The following is a 23,801-nucleotide window of genomic DNA, read 5'->3' on the forward strand; positions in this document are numbered from 1 at the left end:
ATCAGTATTTCAAATCAATAAGTGTACGAAATTAAATTCAAGAACTTGTTATTAACTTTATACATACAATGAATCTTGGTGCGTCATCCTCCTGTTGCCATCGCAAAACGAGTGGATAAACTCACATATGTAGTAGCCGCATGGTGCGCCTATCTCAAACACTATATACATAGATGGATTATGAGACATTCATGGTGTTTAGCAAAATGACACTAGATGTGTGATATGTATTCGTATTGGAAAGTCAAGTTTTAAATCAAGATCATACGGCTTGTCTGTGACTTCTACGTATCTTTTGAGGAAACGATGACATACCTTTTGTAGGATGTCTGTGAGGTTTTGAAAATCTATTTTTGGTTTCCTCAAAGAGTAAGACACCACAACTCGGTCTCATTCAATCGTGATACTGAGCAAGATCCAGTGAAACCTATTGACACACGCACGTGCACGCACACACACATGAAAAAAAAGAGTTGAAGGACTCACTTGAAGTTGTACGGCAGCATAATGAATGTACAAATATATTGTCCCTTTGTGCGGCTGGTGACTGCGTTCAATGCTAGGGTCCGTTTGTGCAGCTGGTGACCTCTGAGCTGATGCTATGGAAACTGTATTTCCTTGCAGAAATCATAAGTAGCACTTATTCCAACAGATCCAAGTGTGGAGGGTCTGTCCTAGTTTCTATTCTCCATCACCTCCAGGGATCTCGAGGTCAAGGTCTTCCCATCCTTTCTCGACTTGGTCAACCATTACTCTAGCATATCCTTCAGGAATCGGCATGCCATGAACTGTCCCGCCTTGGATTGGTACTTCAGCAATACCGTGAGTGACTAATTTGATCTTTTTCCTCTGCTGATAAAGAAGCTCACAGGGGTCCACACGGTGATGTCGTCCATGGGGTAACATTGTGGGTTGTTCGCAACCATTTCAGTTTAATAATTCAGTTCATTCTCCGACTGAGTGCTCCGTAAAAGTGACGCTGCTACGTCGTCGAGACCGGGGCTGCTCTCCAAATGAGCAGTTGATCTAGCTTCTTATTGCTGTTATTGGCTAGCTGCCATTGCACCTTCAATCGAAGTTATCTGTTCTTCAAGGGCATGGATCTATTCTTCCTGTTTAGCAAGTTATCTGTTCTTCAAGGGCATGGATCTATTCTTCCTGTTTAGCCTTCCTTCTGCATCAGCTTCGATAAGTCTTGATATCAGCACTAAAGTCATACTTTCATGGAACTACGCCCGTGCCTCGGACATGTATTGTGTGTTCCAGTGTCCCAAAAGCGTACGTTAGCTCATCATTCTCTCTGTCAGGCTTCAAACTGCCTTCAGACATGACCTTTAGTGCCACATCGAGCCTGTCGGCCACTTCTCTTATGGCGACGCTTGTCGCAAACGAGCCATCTTCCATATTCAATGTGCCTCCATGAGCATAGAAGAACTGCTTTGCTCACAACGGGCTGTTTACTCCATGAGCATAGAAGAACTGCTTTGCTCACAACGGGCTGTTTAAAGTCATGGGTGCGATTCTTCTTGTAACACTACTACAAACATACATTAACAGAGGTCTTTTTCAGCAGCTTTGAGGCTAGCATAAAAAATAACTGCCTCTGTTAATGCTCAGCATTAACCGAGATGGTCATTTCTTATTAACCGAGATGGTTAAGAAAACCACCTCGCAAAATTGATTAACAAAGATGGTCAGTGTTAAGATGACCGTTCGGTTAATACTCCTATTTTCAGAGGCAGTCAAGTTTCAAAAGCCTGCCTCAATTCAAGCCCAACTAGACTTAGAAAAGTCCAACCCAGCCCGGTAGTTGACTCCAAGTATATATACTTGGGTTAGGGTTTTCTTCTGACTATCTCTCTCTGTCTCTCGCATGGCGCGGCCTGACCCTCACCCTCACCCTCCCCCTCTCCTCCCTCACCTCCCCTCCCTCTATCTCTCCCACAGCACGACAGTGGGCTCGAGGCGGTGGTTGGTCGGAGCAGCGGCCGCGGGCGGCTCCAGGACGGCAGGCTTGGGGTTGCGGGCGACGGCCGGCGCCCCCGAGTGCCGGTGGACGGGCGGCAGCGAGAGGCGCAGCCCGCTTACATGGGCTTGGCGGGCCCATGATGGGCTTAGTGGGCTTGTCACGGGTTTTTATTTTTTTAATTGATTAACTGAGACGGGCACATAACCGCCTCGGAAAATAGATTACTTTCTGAGCTGTTTGGTCTGAGGTGGTTGCAAAAACTGCCTCTGTTAATCTGTTTCGCCTGCCTCTATTAAGTTTTTTGTAGTAGTGTAGTGAGTTCTTTTGCCATTTCGGAACTACCGCCGAATAACCTCCTTGCCCAAGATGATGGAAGTGCTTCTATTTTCTTGCATTCTTTTTGTTCCTTTTTTTTTTGCTCCTCACTATCCTCGGACAACTTGTACTGCACGAATGCATCCCAAAAAGGATGTTGCTTCTTGAAGATTTGCTCAAATTCTGGTGTGAGGCTCTTTCTGATGTAGTTTTTGTTCATTTTTTTGAACTTCTAGAAAGAAATAACCATCTTCTTCATGACCCAAGTCTTCGAGATTTCATCTTTATCTTCTAGAAAATTGAAGTGTCTTTTCACATATGCCTATAACATTTCCTTCTCAGTGTCAGAGCCGATATCAGCATCATTATCAATGCATTTGTTTCTCTTCCATAGCTTGTATCTAATGGGGATGTTTTCCCTGACATAATATCCACATTGATTGACCAATGTCATCTTAACATCCTTGGAAGACTTTGGTTCACCATCTAAGTGCAATGAGGTGATGTCGGTACGCCCCTCCATCTTTTTGTTCGATCCTCGTTTATGTTTTGCCTTCCTCGATCTAGATTCCTAGAAAAATATCTATTAATACACGCTATACATATATAGAGAATTCATATCATATTTGTATACATGCACAAATACAATATACCTGGGCTCCAACATATAGCAATTTCTTCTGAGTGATCAACATTGTCATCACCAGTATCATTGAGATATTGGCTGCCATCATCCTCTGGTGCATCTTGTTGGACAGAGCCTTCGTGCTGGGTACCTTCACGAATTATACTGTGAAGGAACTCATTGTCATCATCATGGCTGGGTCCCATTTCGATTCTTTTGCAAACAAAGCATATTTCACACTTAGGGATGAAAATGAAATCAGTATTTTCCAAATTTGTATCATATACATGCGATATATGTGATTCTGTATGATACAATATGTCATATTTGCGATTACATGTCATGAAAATTTAGATATTTGATGGATCTCGATCGTGCTTTCGATTGTGTACCGTTAAGTGATATTTTTCACACTAGGAATATAATAACAATAACGAAATTAATGAACTCATATTTCCCATATGCAATTTACAATTTTCTACAATAAATACATGAAGTTGTACATCACAGAATTTCATATAAAACATTAGGTAACAATAAAAATAATCAACTCATATAACAACAATTCTCTACAATAAATACATAAAGTTGTACATCACATCGTGATCGATGTGCTTTCGATTGTATAGTGCAAGTTGTGCATCACGTATATTCATACATTTTTTCTAGATTTAATCAATCAATTTCTAGATGCAATGCAAAGTTTCTTCATCAAAAAAATTAGTTTATACAATGTGCAATAGAAATATTTACTACTGAATAAAAAATTTATAATATAATTAAAATTAATCAAGTCATATACACATATAATTTTTTATACAAAAAGTATATATGAAAGCTGGAGATGAAAAATATTGCATATATTTTTAAAAATTTGCTATAATTTCAACAATTTGCTATAACTTTTTTACAATTTTCTTCAATATCGTACAATTTTCTATAATTTTATACAATTTTCTAAGATTTTGTACAATAAAAAAAGCTAACAACATCAGTGCGGCCCCTCTGGGCGGCAGTCCGGCCTTGCGCCTTCATGGCTCGGCCCTGCCGGCCACTGTGGCGACCTGCCCGTGAACGGCCGCCGTCGCCACCTAGGTCCTGGGGTTGCCTGCTCGGATGAGGAATGGTCATGGTAGGGGTGCGAGCAGGTTTGGGCAGCAGGCAGGGATGATTGGGGTGGGCTGCGGGTGTGGGCTCGGGGGAGAGCAGGCCGACAGGGGAGGGGGTCCTGGGCCCCAGGGGTAGAATGGGTTGTTTGGTAGAGAGGGGAAAGTTGTGGGCTGTTTTATTTTTTGAAGCCCGTTTATACTATTGCGATTTTTTAAATGTACTCTCCCGTCCCAAAAAAATATAAATCTCGCTTCTCAAGAAGGCAAATACTTTTAATTTTGACTAAATTTATACAAAAAATACTAACATTTGTGTCTCCGAATTGATGTGGCATAGAAATATATAACATGATTAATCTAATAATATTTATGTTGTAATATATATATATATATACTATTTTATACAAATTCGGTTAGATTTACATTCTTTTGGGACGGAGAGAGTACTTGAGAAATACTACAAATACATTTTTTATAAAAAATAATAGGAATTGAGTTATTGAATAAAGGTGGGCGCTCTCATGTTGCAGGCTTGCAGCCGATGCTTTGCAGAGCGCAGAGGTCAAAGAAAGCAAGAAAAGGCCGTGGTTTGCTTTTAGCCAAGGTCGCATAGAGGCACCGCAAAGCCATTGTTTTTGCCGCGCCACCTTTCGCACCGACCCGCACGGACACATCCTTCCCACTTGCGAAGTGGAAACTATTGTCGGCACCGCCTCGGCATCTACCGCCCACATTCTCGTGCCGCGCACATTCTCCCTTCGCAGCCGAGGCACGCGCACGGCCGGCGCCCACGGCATCTTGCCGACGTCAGAACCCGTCGGCCAACCTCAACCGCCAACAGAAAACCGTCGTCCTGACGCGCCTCCATCGGACTGGACCATCTATACACTCGGGAGCCTATAAAAACTTGCGCGACCACACGCCATCGCAGCTCACCAAGCCAGACCAAGCCAAGCTCAGTAGCTCCCACTCACACGAAGAGCACGTCCCAGGAAGAGAGCAGAGAGAGAGGCGGATCGAAGATGAGCGTGGAGATCCTTGACGGGAGCACTGTCCGGAGCTTCGTGGAGGACGAGGGCGCCTTCAACTCCTCCGTCGACGGCCGCTTCGCCGCGCTGGACGCCGACCGCGACGGCCTGCTCACGTACGCGGAGATGGCCGGCGAGCTCATGAGCCTCCGCGTGCTCGAGAAGCACTTCGGCGTGGACGAGGCAGCGGTGCCGGCCGACGAGCTCGCCGCGCTCTACCGCGGCCTGTTCGCGCGGTTCGACAGGGACGGCAGCGGCATGGTGGACCGCCAGGAGTTCCGCGCGGAGATGAGGGAGGTGCTGCTCGCCGTGGCCAACGGGCTCGGCTTCCTCCCCGTGCAGATGGTCGTCGAGGAGGGGAGCTTCCTCAAGATCGCCGTCGACAGGGAGCTCGGCCAGATCGCCAAGGCTGCGTAAAGGCTCACATGCATGGATCACTACTTGCGCGATCGGAGTAGTATAGATTATTACTGAATTTCAAGTGTCATGGTTGCAATTTTAACATCGAGTTACAGAGTGTCACGACGAACTTATTTAGTAGTATGTTTCTTGTTCTTTCATTACCTGAAAGCTAAATAAAGACATCACACATGTAATTGGAAGAGTAATTTATTGAAAGAGATTTGCTCTGATTATTTCGATGGATTATTAGTCATACATGTTCTGTGGATTTGTTTGTCACCTGATTTATGAGAACAAACCAATATGTTGTTCACCGTGATTGAACAAATTGATTATTTCTGGAATTTACTCCTTTCAGTTCGAATTCCAACACCTTGTCTGGATGAACTCTTCAGTTCCAAACAGGGGCTGGCGGTTGGACCACGTTGACTTCACTTGGATGGTGCCAATGCCGTCACTCGTCAGAGCGTGTACTGTGAGCCGGCAAAGGTGGCCACCAGGTTGTGCGGTTGTGCCTGCTCAGGCCTCAGTTTACCGTGCTCAGACAGGAGCAGGGTCTTGAGCTGGTATTCGGTGAGGCTTTCAAGCGTTGCCGCCTTCGGGTCCGTTTGGTTCTACTTTTGCTACCTGCTTTTGCTGTGAAAAAAGTCGAACGCCAACCAAACGACCAGCAAGCCCAACCTGCGTTTACAAAAGCACCTGCTTTCACGTAGTGTATTTTCCACAGCACCTGAGACCCTGCTTCTATCGGCCGTGGCTTCCAACTTTTGCTCAAAATTACCCACTGCCACTGGTTATGAAGAGCAGCATACCACTTCGATCTATTTTTCTTTCTCATCGTCTCTTCTCTCTCCAAGCGCGAGCCTCCGCCGCCGCAGGCTCCGGCCCCAGGGTAAGCTCCTCTGCAGTGCGGGGCGCTCCTCCGCCGGCGCGCCGCCCCCAGGGCGAGCTCCTCCGCCAGCGCTGGGTGCTCCTCCGCCGGCGCGGGCTCCTCCCCCAGGGCGGGCTCCTCCCCCAGGGCGAGCTCCTCCGCAGCGCCGGGCGCTCCTTCGCCGCCGCTGCCTGAGCTCTTCTGGAGCGTCAGGCGCTCCTCCTCCACCGCCGCGCGAGGTCCTCGCCATTGCCGCCTTGAGCTCCTACACCGCCGTCACGCGAGCTCAGCCGCCACCGCGCGAGATCCGCCACGTCGAGCCCTCCACCGCCGCCACCGCGCGAGATCCGCCGCTGCGCAAGCTCCTCCGCTACCCGAGGTCCGCCGCAGTGAGGTCCTCCGCAGCAACCGCCGCGCAAGGTCTCCGCCGTCGCCACCGTGCAGGGGCACGCGCGAGGTCCCCCGTCGCCGCCGCGCAGCGGCACGCGCGAGGTCCCCGTCGTCGCCGCCGTGCAGGGCCGTGTGAGAGGGAAGAGAGAAGAGATTGGCCGCTGGGAGGAGGAAGATGAGGCTAACAAGTGGGGTCCGCTTGTCAGTGAGAGGGAGAGAGATGAGTAGAGTCCGCTTGTAAGTGTTTCCGAAAAAGCCACGGCTGTTTCACCAAACGGCTTTCAGCTTTTCCACAGCTCAGAGCCCACAACTGCTTTTTCATAGCTCACAATAGTTTTTCTCCACAGCCACAGCCCAACCAAACACACCCTTCTTTTTTAGGGTGGCAAACACGAGTCCTCGGGCACAAAAAATGATGATGCCAACTTAGGTGTTGTCCATGCAGTGTTAATACGGAAATATATGTAGTCTATTTTGTTCTTTATTTCATTACCTATAGACATCATTTTGTAACAGAATATTGGCATGAGAACAGACCAGTGTTGTCCGTGCCTAAACATGATTATTTCAGGAATTTACATCTTTCAGCTCAAACACCAACTTGTCACGATGATTTCTTCACTCGGCGGACCATTGCGTCCGGGGCAGGTGCAGGGGCTCACACGAGCACGGGCTCGCTCTCGAAGATTTGCGACGGCAGGAGAACCTTGTCGACCTCGTACACCGCCACCGGAGCTGTCCCGTACACGGCAGTGGTGGATCTAGGATTTTAACGTAGGGTATGCCACACAATGACACAAATACTACCATATACAATCCGCTATAATTCATAAAATGATTTGATAAGCAACTATAAACTCGTCTACCAAGAGTATTAGCTGTCTAACGGAAACAACCGATGCAAGTGCGAACTAAGTAAAGAAAAGTTACTATAACTGCCTACTACATGGGCTTGGTCAGATCGTGGGTATGCCATGGCCCATGTGGCATACCCCTTGGACACGCCCCTGGTACACGGTGCTGCCGATCTTCGCGTTCGACCACGCCGACCTCACCCGAATGGTGCCGATGTCCTCGGTGAGGTTGAGCGTGTACTGCGAGCCGGCGAAGGTGGCCACCGGGCTGAGCCACCTCAGGCTGCCGACCTCAGCCAGGGAGTAGAACCTGGGGAGCGCGTGGTACAGTTGGAGCGACTTGAGCTGGGCCTTGGTGAGGCTGGCAATGGCAGGCGTGGTCTTCTTCTTCTTCTTCTTCTTTTTCAGCGCGGCAAACGCTGGGTCCCTGGGGACGAAGATGGTGATGCCCGCTTTGGTGTGGTCCGCCTGGCTCTGGATGGTTTCGATGACGCTGGTCTTTTGCATGTAGTTCAGGAAGGTCTGGAATGGGCCGGCTACGTCGAGGAGATCAGCGAGGTCGACATGGTGCACCGGGGGTGGCAGATCGATTGGGGATGATGGAGCAGCAGGATTCTTGGTCTCGTGAGCAACTGCTAGTGACGAGAGCGCGACGGCTAGCACGGCCGTGGCAAAAATGATCTTTTTGAACACCATTATGAAGTCTTCACTTCTTGTCCGGTCCAAAGTATATTCCTGCGGGTTCATGCAAGAACAGTGAAGTAATATTAAACATCGAATCTGGTGCTCTTTTTCTGTGTAAATCTGAACAACTGAACTGTAACTGTATCGGTTTGAGTTTGCTAGTGGCCACAACACAAGCAAATATGTCTAACTTGATGCAGAAAGCACTAGAGTTGCCGGTCAGCTTCAAGAGTTCGATCTGTGTTGCCATTCCTGGTTGCATGTGCACATCTTGTTCTTCAAATTTACACAAATTAATATTGGAAATTTCAATACGTATTACTATATTAGCCATGTGCAGATTCAACATTGAGGAGGGCTGGACTAGAAATCAGTCAGAAATCAAGCAAAAAAAAGGTGCTCCTAGCTTGATCTGGTGTGCTACATTGGGTGTTCAGATTCTTATGAATAAACCAGTGATACAGCTACACAAATCTAAAGGCACCTGAATCTGAAGGATCCAGAAACCAGCCACGAAATTAAACATTCTATAAGAGCTTCTACTTGAGGAACAGTTGCTTCAGCCTATACTCTGAAAAGCAAGCAGGACGAGGGTTTGGGACTCCTCGAGTCGAGAACTTTGGAACTAGACCCAAGTTCTGCAAAAGCCTGATGCTCTTTCAGCATCACTTCAAGACATCTGAATGCAGAGTGAGAGACAGCAGGGTGGGGAGGGAGACTGACCTGAGCAGAGGAGGGGTCGTCGGAAGGCTCTCAAGTCTGTCCTCCAAAAAAAAAAAGGAAGGCTCTCAAGTCTGAAGGCGGGCAGATGGCATCGCAACAGGAAATGGAGGATGGGGAATGGGGTCATGGAAGTTGGAAGTCAGCAGGAGTGTGCTATAAAATTGGTGACGACATGGTGCGCGCGCGGAGCACAGAGTTATCCTCTATGCCTCGAACTCACGCCCACCTTGGTCACATACCATGTGGCCACTTCCCTCTCCCCGCTGGCTGGTTCTTTGACTGCCACCTCTCGTGGCCCATTCTGACTCAGGGTTAACAATTTTGTTTTTATTGTTCGGAATTTCGTTGGGTCCCTGTTCGCCCTTATATATCCGGGGGATAGGGTTACATAGAAAGTCCTAACCGAGTACAGATGAAGTCCTATTACAACATGATCGGGTAGTTTCATTTGTACTGCAACTAGTTCTACGCTTATTCGGGTAGTTACAAAAAAGGTAAGGTACATCCATGAGCTATTCCTTACTCTAAAACATTCTATGCCTATAACCAGTCCCGCTGCCCCGGGTCTGATAAGCCCTCGAGCTCTTCGTAACCGAGTCCTGTAGGCGTCGAGTACTTGGTGGGCGTCTTCGAGTACTTCAAGTAGTCAGAAGACCTTCCTTCAAATATGTCGAGTAGTCCTTCAAGTACTTCCGGTTGCTCCGAGGCTGTGAGGTACTCAAACCCCGAAATCTTGATCATATGTGGTGCGCGAAGTACTCGCGCTTCATATGGAGTAGCCCCCGAGCCTTAGGTTGAATTGCAGAATCAGGCCGAGGGTTACTTCAGTCTTTTCCCTTCATTATTTTCCAAAAAAATTGAAAAATAAATCTCTGATACACATATCCCGCAGCCCCCGAGCCTTAAATTAAAATTCCTTATGCTGCGGGTAGCCCCCGAGCTAATATTTGGAATTAAGGATTTAAGACGTGGCATCAGATTTTATTCTTTAGAATATTTGCAGGATTCATCAAATCCGGTCGAAAAGACCTCTTTTTCGGGTAAAATCCCAGAAAAATGATACAATTGAATACGCCACACTGATTGCACCCGAAATAACTTCAGACATAAAACCCGGGATGCACGGCTGATTACTGTGTGCTCACGTGGGACGTTACTGTATGGGGAATCTGCATTATTACGTCCTTGAATGCGTCCATGAATGCTGCAACTGTAGCATCACGGGTTGTCCCCAGTAGTGCCCCTTGTGGCTATAAAAGGCGGGAGAGAGGCCCTTGCTAGAAGCACCAATGTGTAGCAGCCATGGCTTATTCTTGGTGTTCTTGCTCTCGCCCTCCTGAAGTTTGTGTAGTCTTTTCCAACAAAAAATGCTAGAAGAGAACTTGCGAGTGATAAGAGAAGTCCCTGCTACCTCATCCTGCCACTCCCATACTCTCATTGGATCCATTTTGGACATCATGTCCTTGCATCTTCCAATGAGGCAGGTTCTCTGTGGACTGGTTGAGTCTTATTATATCATACTCTTGGGTTCCCAGGTTGAGACTACCCAAGAATTTACATCTCTAGTGAGGAGACTTAATCTTGTCACAACGTATTCAGGGAAAAGGAGAAATTTCTCCACAAAATGCTACAAGAGGACTTGCGAGGTGATTACTGTAATCTGCCTCCAAACTCTTGAAACTTTTCTCCCGGAATACGAGTATTTTTATTCCCTTAATGAGAATAACAAGTTTGTGCTTTGTCACGGCCTCGGGCCGATCTAGCTGCAGCAGGCATCGACTAGAAGCTCCAAGAGATCCAGGCGATGTGTGTGCAGTCTGAGTCGCTATAAAGCTAGTTAAGAAAAAAGTACTCGAGTTGTAATATCGAGTAGTTGTACTGTGTCGAGTACTTTTCCTTGGTCTGGAATGTAATCCCAGTAGAGGAAAGAAGAGTCGAGTAGTTGACTAGGGATGTGAGTGTTTTATTTTTCCATAATGTAATTTTAGAAAAAGGAATGTCTCATAAAATCCCGTTTTTTTCGCGATTTGCAACAGACTACTTGACTATTGGGTGTTTTTACCATGCTGCCGCCGCCATTATAAAATGAAACGGTAACTAGGTTTTACCCCACCGGCTGCCATTCACTTTCGCTGCTTTAGATCTGTTCTCGCTCTCAAGCCCCCAGATCTAAAGTTTTTGCTTCTCCTTGCTTCCCAACTCTAAGGGTTTAGCTAGTGTATGCGCGTGAAGCGCTCCGTAGATTTTCGGATGGCCCCCAAGAAAGCGAGTAAGGGGAAGGGTGCGGCTGCGGAGCTAACCCGGGAAGAAGGCTGGAACATGAGTAAGTGCTCCCAATCTGACCTTGAAACCTTAGTTTCGGGTGGTTTTTTGGTTCCCAGATCTGTTATCCAATGGCGTCCTGCCTTGGGTAAGGATGATCCGTATGAAAATATGGGAGAAATTGTTGTTTTCACACCTTATCTGGAACGGGGATTGGGGTTTCCTTGTTTGTCTTTCTTCTCTGGTCTCCTGCGCTACTACAAGATCCAGCTCCACCATTTAACCCCCAATTCCTTTGTTCATATCTCAATCTTCGTGCATTTGTGCGAAGCTTTTCTGGGCATCGAGCCCCATTTTGAAGTCTTCTAGTTCCTTTTCCACTTGAAACCGCAGCCAGACTCCTTCGTTTTAGATGTAGTAGGAGGTGCGGGTTTCCAACTTAGATAAAGGAAGGATAGAGTGTATATTTCGTATAGTCTTAGCAGTAAAGTAATCGACTGAAAGCCCAAGTGGTTCTATATCGAAAACAAGTGGGACAGCTTTCCAGCGATTACTCCAGGCCCTCCTATCCAATGGCCTGAGTGAAATAAGAAACCAGTCGACGAGAGTCAAATTCCTGAGCTGCTCGAACGGATTGCCAATCTGAGGCAAAATATGTTGAATGGAGAGGCAGTCATATTTGACTGGATGAAGCGAAAATCCAGCTGTTACAGGCTCGGGAAACGCTTGGTTTCTAGTATCAAGGAATAGCTGACTCATCACGGTACTCGAAGGAAGAGATCTCGGATGATGAGGCGTTTAGTCGAGTACAACGACTGCTAAAGGATGTAAAGAAAATCCCAGTTGTTCCTGATACTTTTTCTGCTGCCAGTCCTCCGAAGCAGGTACTTGATAAGAGTAGTCGATACGTAGTGATCGAGTACTTTACCTTAGTGTGAATCTGATAGGATTTGCTTTCTATAGGAGGACGTGGAGCGCTTTAAGAGTAGTCCTTCACCGCTAGGCATTTATTCACCCTTTTACTCTTCTAGACTTTTTGGTTTATTAACCAAGTCTTAATATGCTCATATGAGAATTCATATAAATGATATTAATGTCTATCCTGGGTTCTGCAGACGAGGAGGCGGCTGGAGACAGGAGTGATAGGGAGCTCAGCCCTACTCCGAGTATCGATACCCAAATTGGGCATCCAAAGGGTACTCGGTCGGTGGCGAGGAAGCGTAGCAGCTTCTCCCAACCTGCTAGCGATAGGTAAATAGGTAGTTGTATTGCAATCGAGTACTTTCTAGTTGTCGATTTGCAAGTTTTGATTTGTGTTTTTGCTTTTTCAAGTCCGGCGGCTAAGATACCACGGACCTCATCATCTGGGGATGATGCTGTGGTGGGACAAACTGTCCCTTCCACCATAGTGGACCCATTAAAGGGGACTGGGACTACTCTACCGGTGAGTAGTTCCAATGTAGATAATGCCAAAGATGCGGGTAAGCAGGTCATTATTGCGAGGCCTACCTGAAAGTTGGGCGCAAAGAAGCTTGCCTTTAAGAGGGCTCCTACGTAAATTTTCTTGAAACTTGTAGTTGTAGGATTTTGCCTTTGTATCGAGTAGTTAATAACTACTTTGTCTTTTCAGCGACACAGTTTTGGGGAAAGATGCTGAGGACGACTCAGCCCCCAAGTCGGTGATGGAGAAGCCTCTGGGTACTCCTGATATAAGTGCTCGTGATGCGGAGGACATGGCCAATGCCATGCTTCGGGATTCTCCGTTGCCCGACACCGAGAGGAGCGATGAGAAGCTCCCAGAGGATGATGGAAGCGGCAAGCTTCCGGAGGAGGAAGATGATGGGGAGAAGCTTCCCGAGGGGGACAATGATAAGCTGCTTGAAGAGACCCCTGCAGGTAAACTTGCACCTCCTTTTGTTGAAGAAGTCTTTTTTTGTCTACTCTTAATTTGATTAAGTAGCATATTGTTCCGCTAGATCCCCAAATTGTAGGGAATACTGTAGGGAGGATTGAAGATGTGCGAGCGAGTACTTCCCAGGTCTCATCGGGAAATGACTTGCTGCGAGAAAAGGTGGAGCTTGCATTCAAGCTACTGGAGGTAAGTAGTCGAATACTTTCGAATACTTTAGTATAGATCGAGTAGTATACTGATCTTTTTGTTTTTGCAGGAAGCGCTGAGGCGGGAGAGTGGCCAAGCCCATGATGAGACAGAGTTGAATGCTCTGAAAGAGAGGGTGAAGACGCTCTCATCCGAGAAGGTTGCTCTCCAGGGGAAGCTTAAGAAGCTTTCCCAATCCAAGAAAGGTTAGTCTTAGCATGCATGATGCAGTCGACTATTTAATCTGTCTGGTGTTTATAAGATTTTATTTCAATCGAGTACACAGCTTGTGCAAAATCTTTAAAGATTCGGGAAAGCTTGGTACTGGATCTAATGGTTCTTATGTACCACAACACAGATGAAATTGAAAAGCTCAAGAAGATCAAGGCGGATTCAGACTAGGAGAAGGTGGGAGCCATGAAGCAACTGAAAGAGCTATCCGAGTCTCGAGACTCGATGCAGCGAGAACTTATCGCGTTGCGGGAGATCAGGGATGTTGCCCAAGAAGTAGCCGAGGCTATGGAGATCCCGGAAGGGAACGAAGGCGAACCGCTCTCGCTGGCGGGGAAACTTCATAAAGTACCCGAGGCCTTTGAAAGGTATGTCTCCACAACCACCCGTCAGTACGTGGGTCATGTACTCGGGTTGGTAAAGTCTTATTGGCCAACCACTTGTCTGGACGCACTTGGGAAGGGCGCCAAGGCTGAGTGTACTGAAGAACAATTCAGTCGGTATTTGGAAGAAACTGCTGTGGTGGTGTAACATCCCAAAAATTCACCCAAAGAAATCACATGCTAAAAATGAATTTCAAAATTATTTTAAAATCTTCTTCGTTGTTGAGCACAAACTGTTTCAAAATCTTTCCCGTCTGAGCTCCCAACCTCCCGAAAATCCTTCACGGCAATTTCTGCCGTTTCGTCTCCCTGTTCTTCCTCGTTCCGCGCAACGCGCTGCGCTGTGCCCAACCGCCGTGCGTGGATGACCGTCGCCGCGAATCCCGCCGACCGCCGCTCCCTCTTTTCCCTCTCTCTTTTTCTCTCTCCCTTTCTTTTTCTTTTTCCTTCTCCCTCCTTCTCTCTCTCCTTCCTCCCCCTCCTCACTGCCGCGCCCTCCCGTGCACCGCTCATCTCAGCGCCGCCCCCCACGTGCTGCACGTGCGCGCGCTGTGCGCCCAAGCGCACCACGCCACCGCGCCACTCGCCGCTGTCGTCCCGTCGCCTATGCCGCCTCGGCGCCTGAGCTCGCGTAAGCAGAGCTGCACACAGCGCTCCGCCCTCGCCGCTGGCCGCACAGCGCCCTGGCCGCACGCGCGCAATGCATCCACGCACTCCACGCGCCTGCAGTGCCCAGCGCGCCGCTCAGCGACGCCGAGCGCCATTAAAGGCCACCCGGGATGCTCGCCGGCCTCCACCGCGCACCGCCCGCTCCACCGCCTTTCCTTGCCTATAAAGAGGCCCTTCGACGCGCCCTCGAGCTCCACAACCCACCTGCCACCTCCAGCCCTTCCCTCCAGCTCCCTAGCGCCGCCGCCACCGCCATTGCCGCCCGCCTCCGCCGGCCACCGCGGAGCCGCCTCCTCGCGCCGCCCCTGCCCGAGGTAAAGAGGGAAAAAGAACCTCCTCGCCTCCCTCTCCCTTTTCCCCTAGCCCTGGCAGCCGCTGAACCTTGCAGCGCCGCCACCACGGCCGCCGCCGCCCGCCGCATCCCGCCACCGTGGCCACGCCGCCACAGGCCGCCTCCGCCCAAATTAGATGGGGGAAGCGAACCACCGCGGCCCCCTCTTCCTTTTCCCCCTCCCCACGGCCGCCACCGCGCCTTGGCGAGCCGGCCAGGCCGCCGCCTGCGACCCCCTCGGCTCTCCCCTATTTCCCAGCGAGGGGAGGTAGAAGAAGGGGCATTTTCACCCTTAACCCCCTGCCCTTCCTTCTATTTCTTAAAGAGTCCCCCCTTATGTCACTTTTGAAGAAAAGCCCCTCCACTTTTATTTATTTAGGGAATTAGCACCTCCACCTTATAAACTTAATTTTAATAGATCCCTGCCCTTTTCCAGAATAGCCCGAAGATTTTTTAAAATTCCAATCAAGCCCTTGCTCTCTCAAAAATATTTGCAAATAGGCCCCTGAACCCCGGTTTAGCCCTAACCACTCCTTTAATCTATCATTTCATGCGCCAAACATTCCCCGATTGACCTGAAACTTTACCACGCCATTTCTAATATAGTTTCGGTCATGCCATTAGAAAACCACCCAACAATATTGCTCCTATCTCTATACCTTAATTGTTCCCGATTCGTGCTCAATGATAAAACCTTTAATTCTTTTTCTTTATTGTGTGCTTGCTTGTGTGCGTCGTAGATCACGGTGTGAACGAGAGAGAACCTGTCGACGAGCAGTACCGCGAACAAGTGTGCGAGGACCAATTCTGCGACCCCGAACCCGAAGGACAGTACCTCGATCAGGACTTCCCGGAAGGCTTTGAGAACGGCAAGTTCAATCTCATCCTTTGATGCATGTTTTGTCCCAGTTTTATAAATGCAACCCATTGGCCTGTTTTACAAAACTGCATATGTTTTGCCTGCTGAAAACATGGTTGGATAGCCACCCCTTGATTTATTATACCTATTCCTTGACCACCTAGATTAATGTCTGAATATGATATATTCTATTTGGATGTTAATCGCTGCTAGAATGCGTAGGACCTCGAATATGATACAACTTGTTTTATAAAAGGAAAATGTGTGAGCGTGTGGGAAGGGGTAAATGTGCAATTTTTTGAAAGATGAGTTAGATGGGATGGATGGCACTTCTGTGTGAATTGCCAAAAGGTGTGCTCATACCTATGTGGTTGAGTAGGGTTGGGAGATATCCATCTTGTCACAATTAAGGACCGAGTTGATGTGTCATCTTGCCTAACTCCACCATTGTGCAAACCACTCAACCGTTGTATCAGGGGAGCTGAGAGCAATGGGTGACTAAAGAGAAGGGTTAAGCTCTGTGTGACTTATGCCCCGGTTAAACCTCGGAGATAGGTCAATGGCCCCTTGGTGGATCCCGTGGTGGCTAGTCAGGTCTAGTAAAGGTGGATAATGGCTTTGTTGGGATCTGCACCGACACTAAGGTAATCATGCTGTGGTACCCCGCTTGTGGGTAAAGTTGCACACCTCTGCAGAGTATAAAATTTATTCGAATAGTCGTGCCCACGGTACTGGGCGAGTTATGGTTTGGTCACACAACTAGTATTTCTTCTGGGAATGGATGGGTTGGCGTGAGTTATTTTGGAAAGTGTCCGGCAGCTGTGCCGTGTGCTACAGCGGACGGGGAGTACGGTAGAAATTTAAAACTCGGATCCTGTGTGGATCAACCCCACCCGGTTACAAAAGAATTGCTTTAAGAAAAATCTTTTTCAAATAAACCCATGCATAAAATTAGCTTTCCGCAAATTAAACCCTAACTTTATCCTTGATCCACCCTGTGCATGTATTCTGTTTATACCCTCTCCGTGGGTGTGGTTAGACTTGCTGAGTACGTTTGTACTCACCCCTTAATTTTTTTTCAGAGGAAGATCCCAACTTTATTCCCGAGGACGTTGAGTAGGGGTTCCGTTCTGCACCCAACCTTGTCTGTAGATAGGGTCACCCGCAGGAAGCTCCATATGGCGCAAGACTCTGATGACCTCTTTGTGCTTCACGTTCTTGTTTGGGTTGTAGTTGTTGTCCTCGTGATAGTGGCGCTTCATTGCCCACCACCGCGTAGAGTTGTACGGTGATGTACCATCTGATGTAATAAATGTGTATTAGCCTCCTGGGACTGATATTTGTATCACATTTAAGTCACCCCTCATGAGGGGACGCTTCAGGTGGCCAACTAGATCGTGGAATCCCTGAGCAAGCCTGAGTCCCCTTGATGTTTGAATGTAATTGAGGTGGCAAGCGTGCCGGAAGTTCAGTTGAACAAATATTGTATATTTGTGTAATGTTTAAGTACTTGTTCTGTGTTAGGATTGTGGAATCCTTTGATGTGTCGAGTAGATGTACTCGAGGCTCCTGAGTGTAGGCGGCATCGCGCCCACTCAATTATAATAGTAGATACAGAGAATTGTATCCGTAGGTGCCTCAGGAGGCAAAGTATTCTCGAATAGGAATGAGTTTGTATGGTTCTGAATCAGAACTCTAGTGCTGACCGGTTAGGATTGAATCCCGCAAGATTAACCAAGTGGGAAAAGCACTAGAAGTGTGTCAAAAGTCGTAGCTTAAAGCAGATTGCCCTTTCAAAGGGAATGCTTAGTTAGAGGAGAGCCCATGTGGACTTTGTTGTCCAACCTGGGAAAAACTCTTTTGGAGAGTTAGGAGTTTATAATGTTTCTTGATAGATAGGAGAATAGGAGGCTCTCGACAACTACTCAGAATACTAAGGGAGAACAGAACTCTTTTTGTATCTCGAGCAAGCGAGTAGAACCCGACAAGTACTCGAGGCAAAAAGATTCCGTAGTCGATGCTCCCATGGTAGTCTGAGCAAGCAGGAAACTCGTGTCAACCTATTTTAGAGTACCAAGAATTTGTTCGTACTCCTTGAGTGATTTTCATAGTTGACCAGTTAGGATAGACCTTGCTTGGTCACCCAGATAGTATACAACTTGTTATCAAAATATCCCGGACTACTCGATCTTATCGAGTAGTGTGTCCTATATATGGACTGGATTGATTTCTAAAATAGGACTGTTAGGATTGAACTTCGTCGAGTTAACCAAGACATAAATATTTTAGAAATATCCCAAACTTACTCGAGTAGGGCGAGTAAGGTGTCCTACCCGAGGACTGGAGTGGCTCTTAGGGCAAGTCTGTTAGGTACGAACTCCGTCGAGTTGCCCAAGACGAAAATACCAAAAGAGTATCCAAAACCTACTCGAGCAGGCGAGTAGGGTGCCCTTTAACCAAGGACTGGAGTAATCCTTAAGACAGAACTGTTAGGTACGAACTCCGTCGGGTTGCCCAAGACGTAAATGTCGAAAAAATATCCAAAACTTACTCGAGCGAGGCGAGTAAGGTGTCCTAAACACGGACTGGAGTAATCCTTAAGACAGAACTGTTAGGTACGAACCCCGTCGGGTTGCCCAAGACGTAAATGTCAAAAAGATATCCAAAAACTACTCGAGCTAGCGAGTAGGATGTCCTTTTAACCAAGGACTGGAGTAATCCTTAAGACAGAACTGTTAGGTACGAACCCCGTCGGGTTGCCCAAGATGTAAATGTCGAAGGGATATCCAAAACTTACTCGAGCGGGGCGAGTAAGGTGTCCTCAATCGGGACTGGAGTAATCCTTAAGATAGAACTGTTAGGTACGAACCTCGTCGAGTTGTCCAAGACGTAAATGTCGAAAGAATACTCAGAGTAAACCATAAAAACTACTCGATTGCTGCTCTGATGCAGCTTTCAGGGTAGTGTTTGCGATGGGGAACTTTTCCTTGTGAGCGAGAGCCAAGTAGTCGATTTGCGGAGGAAATCAACTTTTATTTTGGATTTGTCAAGATTACAGCGATTGTAAAATGACAGACTCTGACTCTTAAGACCTACTCCTTGCCCGTTTAGACGTGAGCAATGGTTTACATGACTGAATAAAACTTCTTTGAAGATAAAACTAATCGAGAGAGTGCTTCGACTAGATTTTTGGTAATGTCTCCTTCAAGAGAGGTGCCCCAAGGGCTTTGCGGAGTGAGTCGCACTCGAAGATCGTGTGAGAGCTCTTCGGGTGGATGAAGCACTTGCGTTGTAGAGTCTTGTTGACCCTGGCTCCGCCGAGAGATGTTTCTCTGTGATGTGGGGTGCGCGGTTTACCCTGAGGACGGGTGTTTACCGGCTTGTACTTCTTGAAGGATGCGGGAGCCTTTGGAGGGATGCGGTAGTTGGAAGAAGGGCTGTAAGACTCGACTTCCTCGCGTTCCTTCCTCCTTGAGATGGTGACATTGCGCGCGTCACGACCAACATTGATCACATTGCGGAGGTCGCAGTTGGAGTAGTCGTAGTTGTCGCCCTGCTGTTCCTGCTAACTATTGACGAGGCTCTGGCGCCTAAGTGCCATCTTCTGGTTAAGCAGGCGATGACACTCGTAGAGATCTTCTGCTGGATGCTGCTCTTCCAGTTGCATAGTGACTGTCACTACTGGGGGAGGTGCAGGCGGATCTTGCTTGATGGTAGCTTGGGCTTATGTGATTGTGGGAGGAGTAGTTTTCATGTTGTCGGAAAGGTACTCGTCGAAATCATCAGAGTTGTAGTCGTCGAGGTTGATACGCTCCAAGGGATCTCCCTAAGGTTCTTGGACTTCAGAGATGCGAACCATGAGAATTTCACGGCAAAGGTCTTGAATCTGTTGGTCTTGTTTGTTGGAGGACGGGTCTAGAGGAGTACTCTGCTGGAAGGGCAGATCCGTTGGCTGTGAGCCAGAAGTGTTGGGATCTTGTGTTTTCCTTAGGTGCACTGTCCGTCCTTGTGGCGTTGCATATATAACCAAGTTAGGAAGGGAGTCCTGATCGAACTTGGAGTTCTTAGCCGAGTTGAACTCGACTTGCTTGCTGTACTGGATTAGGTCATCCAGCTCATTCTCCGAGTTGGAAGAGTACTCGAAATCGGAATCGGTTAGGCCACCGATTTTAGAGTATGTGTGCTTTGGGTGAGCGAGGAGCGGAATGCCCATCTCTACACGGAGGGCGTTCTTGTTCATCCAGTGTAGCCATGATTGAGTGGGAGTCAGCCCTTCAGGCTCCTTGATCCAGGTTTTGTTGAAAATTGATTTACTGGATTGTTCTGGAACTTTGGCTTTTCCCTTTTTAAGTTTGGCCAGTTCCCAAAGAGCATCAGCATGTTTGGGTGGATTGGCCATAGCGTTCATGAACAAGTCGACGTTGTCAGACCAGTCTTCGAGGTCATCAAATGGTTCGAAGTTGTCGACACCGTTCATGAATTGATCGAAGTCCTGATCGAACGAGGACTCGGCTGGTTTCGGAGTCCGAAAGTGAGCAGGTTTCGGTGAAGGGCTCTGAGGTATTCTGGAGATAGACGGTCCCATCCGAACAAGCCGGGGGTTTGTCTCACCAGATTCCTCCTCCCGTTTTCTGCTCGTTGTTTTGCAGGGTGCCTTCGGCTGTCTTAATGCAGTCGGCGAGCTTGGAATTCACTCGATCGATCCCTGAGAGTATGTCACCCGACCTTTTCTGTGGCGGGTTCAACACTTCTGGGTTCTACTGAGATGTAGATGAGCCAAGAGCAGTTTCTGCGAGTTTGATGCAGCCCTCTATTGATCGTGAAACTCGATTTACTCCATCGAGTAGTTCTGAGTTTTTGATCTTGGGGCGTTGGATCGTCTTGAGATGAGTCAAGTATTTTCCAAGAGTTTTGGAAAAGTGGGGTTTTTCGGAATCAGAGTTTGTGTCGAACTCGACCGAACCAAGAGTTCGAGTTGGAGTTGACACGTTTTCTGGGTTGTCCGAGTTGAGTTCGGGTAGAACTCTTTTTTCGTCGAGATCCGCAGGCTTGCGGATGTCGACGAGTTGGACAGTGGTTTTCGGTTTAGGCGAGTTAGGCATGACAAGGTGGCTGGAGAAGTCGCTCTATCCGTCAGCCGTACATGCCCAGGAACCGAAAACGAGGGTTGTGCCCTCTGGCACGTTGTTGGCGTCGCTTGATCCGGCCATCGATTTCGCTGATGAACTCGCCGAATCCCCTACCTGGTGCGCCAGCTGTCGGTGTTTACCGTCAAGCCTGCTCAGGGATACCCTTAGCAGTAAGGTTTGTAGGTAGGGATCGACTGCCCTGGAACTCGATGGTGCAAGGACACAAAGATTTAGACAGGTTCGGGCCGCGAGTTGCGTAATACCCTACGTCCTGTGTGGTGGTTTGTATTGACTTAGGTGTTGATGTGTTTTAAGAGGGTCCCTGCCCGCCCTTATATATCCGGGGGGACAGGGTTACATGGAAAGTTCTACCCAAGTACAGTTGGAGTCCTATTACAACATGATTGAGTAGTTTCCTTTGTACTACAACTAGTTCTACGCCTATTCAGGTAGTTACAAAAGATATAAGGTACATCCATGAGCTATTCCTTACTCTAGAATATTCTATGACTATAAGCAGTCCCGCTGCCCCGGGTCTGACAGTCTGTAAACTAAAAGATAAATCTAATGAGCCTAATTAATCCATCATTAGAACATGTGTTATATAGCAATTTATTGTCTAGTCATGATCTAATTAGGCTCATTAAATTCATCTCGTAATTTACAAGTAAACTATACAATTGATTTTTTATTTCGTTTAGATTTAATACTCTATTGCATGTGCCGCACATATTCGATAATTCCAAATTTTATAATCTGTCCATTGTATACGTTTTGAAAACCAACCAATGGGGAGCACACTGTGCCGCTGCCCCCGTCCGCGGCAACCGTCTCGAAAGCCGTTGGTGTGGGCAGCCCAACCGGTGGCAGCTGGCGGCACCGACCCGTGCCACACGTTTTCTCCACAGGCCCAACATGCCACTAGGAAACACCGCAGCATGGGCCCAAGGAAATAAAGACTTGGCGTCATTTCCAACCAACCCACCTCGCCCACAGCATCCAACCGACGTCAAATCCCGCAGGTCCAGCCCAACACCGTCATCAGAAAACCGCCGGCCCAAACGCGCTCCAACGGGCAGAAACCGTCAGCTCCCCACCACCACCACCACACCCTCGCCGTCGCCGCGACCCGCTCGCCTATAAAAACGGAACCACCAATCGCCCCTGCACCTCATCGACCGAGCCAAACTGCCAAACCTGCCAGAGCAAACATCACTGACCCCAACACGCAACACGTCCCAAGAGCGAGAGCGTAGGCAGAGGAACCGAAGATGAGCGTGGAGATCCTTGACGGGAGCACGGTCCGGAGCTTCGTGGAGGACGAGGGCGCCTTCAACTCCTCCGTGGACGGCCGCTTCGCCGCGCTGGACGCCGACCACGACGGCCTGCTCACGTACGCGGAGTTGGCCGGCGAGCTCATGAGCCTCCGGGTCCTCGAGAAGCACTTCGGCGTGGACGACGCGGAGGTGCGGGCCGACGAGCTCGCCGCGCTCTACCGCGGCCTGTTCGCGCGGTTCGACAGGGACGGCAGCGGCGAGGTGGACCGGGACGAGTTCCGGGCGGAGATGAGGGAGGTGCTGCTCGCCGTGGCCAACGGGCTCGGCTTCCTCCCCGTGCAGATGGTCGTCGAGGAAGGCAGCTTCCTCAAGGTGGCTGTCGACAGGGAGCTCGGCCAGCTCGCCAGAGCTGCATAAAAAGCTCTCTACTAATTGCCGACCACCATGGGTTATCTGGGCAGCGGATTTTTCGCATTTATTTTTTTTCCTATGCGTCACTTCAGATATTGTATTGAGCTACATCATTGCTAATTTTGCGTCTAATAGTTTTTTTTTTCTATTCTGAAGATGTAACAGTTGATAGTGAGATATGCATTTGGGTGCTACATTTTTTTTAATAAGAATATTTTTTTAAAAAGAAACTCAATCCTAAGCTTTGTTCTAATAAAAGATGCCGGCGTTTCAATGGACCGGGAGGTCCAAGAATTGTCCAATCTTGATTTGTTGTTTTTTTATCATTATAAACTCTGAAGCTACTGTTCGGCTAGCATGTTAGTCAACCAGCCAGTAGTGTTTTTCTCTCACACCAAATTAGCACCGGCCATTAGCCACCAGTTAACAGTATTTTTCTCTCACAACAAATCAACACCAGCCATTAATCACCAGACAACAGTACTTTTCTCTCACAATAAAATAGCACCAGCCACAGCCAGCCAAATAGATCCATATGCCATGAACCATAACATCCAATTTTCTGCAAGTGCAAAAATGATCTTTTTCAATTGAAAAAAAATATGGATGAGAATTTTGTTCACGGTGGCTATAATTGTATAAGCTTTTAGGATTTCCTGCGGTAGCTTGGTAAGCTCAACATTTTAGGGTCAAAATGACCAACTAAATTGCTAATAAAATGAACTTTTTAATTATTTTTTTAAAACTCACTGATAAAAATTAATTTTTTAGAGAAAAGGTTTCCCCCTTTTTATTAAAAAAAGCGTATAAAAAGTATTATTGTATTGCCTTCCTGTTCCTGCTTCTATGCGTTAAGGGTACACTTGATCAGGAAAATGAAGTTCACAAGCACATTTCACATTGCACAGTGTCTGCCCTGGATGTGAATCGATGGTTGGATAACAACCCACAGCTTGGTAACCTTGCTTCAGAGAGCCTTATAGGTGCACTGCGTTTACTTCCTGGGTCGCGGGTCCGTAGTCAACAGTCTAACACATGATTCACAACACGAAGAACCATCTCCATTTGGAAGCTGTGAAGAGTCGCTGACGTTTTCATAGTAGAAAGTGCATTCCATTTCCTGGATAGGGACAAGATGGTTCACTATACTGATCTCATGGTTTTCGTCACAACAAGCGTAT

General features: G+C 47.8%; 3 protein-coding genes across 3 annotated transcripts; 2 read left to right on the plus strand and 1 right to left on the minus strand.

Moving 5' to 3' along the window:
* The first annotated feature begins 4,937 nt into the window (after nucleotides 1-4,937).
* LOC120680257 lies at nucleotides 4,938-5,687 on the plus strand. Its single transcript, XM_039961867.1, has one exon. The coding sequence runs from the start codon at nucleotides 5,041-5,043 to the stop codon at nucleotides 5,461-5,463; it is 423 nt and encodes a 140-aa protein (XP_039817801.1). The 5' UTR covers nucleotides 4,938-5,040; the 3' UTR covers nucleotides 5,464-5,687.
* On the plus strand, nucleotides 4,965-22,847 carry LOC120680258. Its single transcript, XM_039961869.1, has 2 exons — nucleotides 4,965-5,040; nucleotides 22,204-22,847. Exon 2 carries the CDS (start codon nucleotides 22,204-22,206, stop codon nucleotides 22,624-22,626), a length of 423 nt encoding a protein of 140 aa, XP_039817803.1. The 5' UTR covers nucleotides 4,965-5,040; the 3' UTR covers nucleotides 22,627-22,847.
* On the minus strand, nucleotides 7,368-8,668 carry LOC120678235 (fasciclin-like arabinogalactan protein 7). The gene is made up of 3 exons (XM_039959377.1): nucleotides 7,702-8,668; nucleotides 7,524-7,591; nucleotides 7,368-7,470 (listed from the first exon to the last, which is right to left on the minus strand). Exons 1-3 carry the CDS (start codon nucleotides 8,308-8,310, stop codon nucleotides 7,368-7,370), a joined length of 780 nt encoding a protein of 259 aa, XP_039815311.1. The 5' UTR covers nucleotides 8,311-8,668.
* Nucleotides 22,848-23,801: the final 954 nt, after the last annotated feature.

The sequence above is a fragment of the Panicum virgatum genome, chromosome 6N (assembly GCF_016808335.1).
Source record: "Panicum virgatum strain AP13 chromosome 6N, P.virgatum_v5, whole genome shotgun sequence".
Lineage (NCBI taxonomy): Eukaryota > Viridiplantae > Streptophyta > Magnoliopsida > Poales > Poaceae > Panicum > Panicum virgatum.

Bases quoted from the DNA above. Each gene is read 5' to 3' on its own strand.
- LOC120680258 (XM_039961869.1), top strand. From the start codon at position 22,204: ATGAGCGTGGAGATCCTTGACGGGAGCACGGTCCGGAGCTTCGTGGAG.
- LOC120680257 (XM_039961867.1), top strand. From the start codon at position 5,041: ATGAGCGTGGAGATCCTTGACGGGAGCACTGTCCGGAGCTTCGTGGAG.
- LOC120678235 (XM_039959377.1), bottom strand. From the start codon at position 8,310: ATGAACCCGCAGGAATATACTTTGGACCGGACAAGAAGTGAAGACTTC. The intron at 7,592-7,701 runs GTATGCCACATG...TGTTTCCGTTAG, and splicing joins ACCAGGGGCGTGTCCAAGGG to ACAGCTAATACTCTTGGTAG. The intron at 7,471-7,523 runs GTATATGGTAGT...TTAAAATCCTAG, and splicing joins TTTATGAATTATAGCGGATT to ATCCACCACTGCCGTGTACG.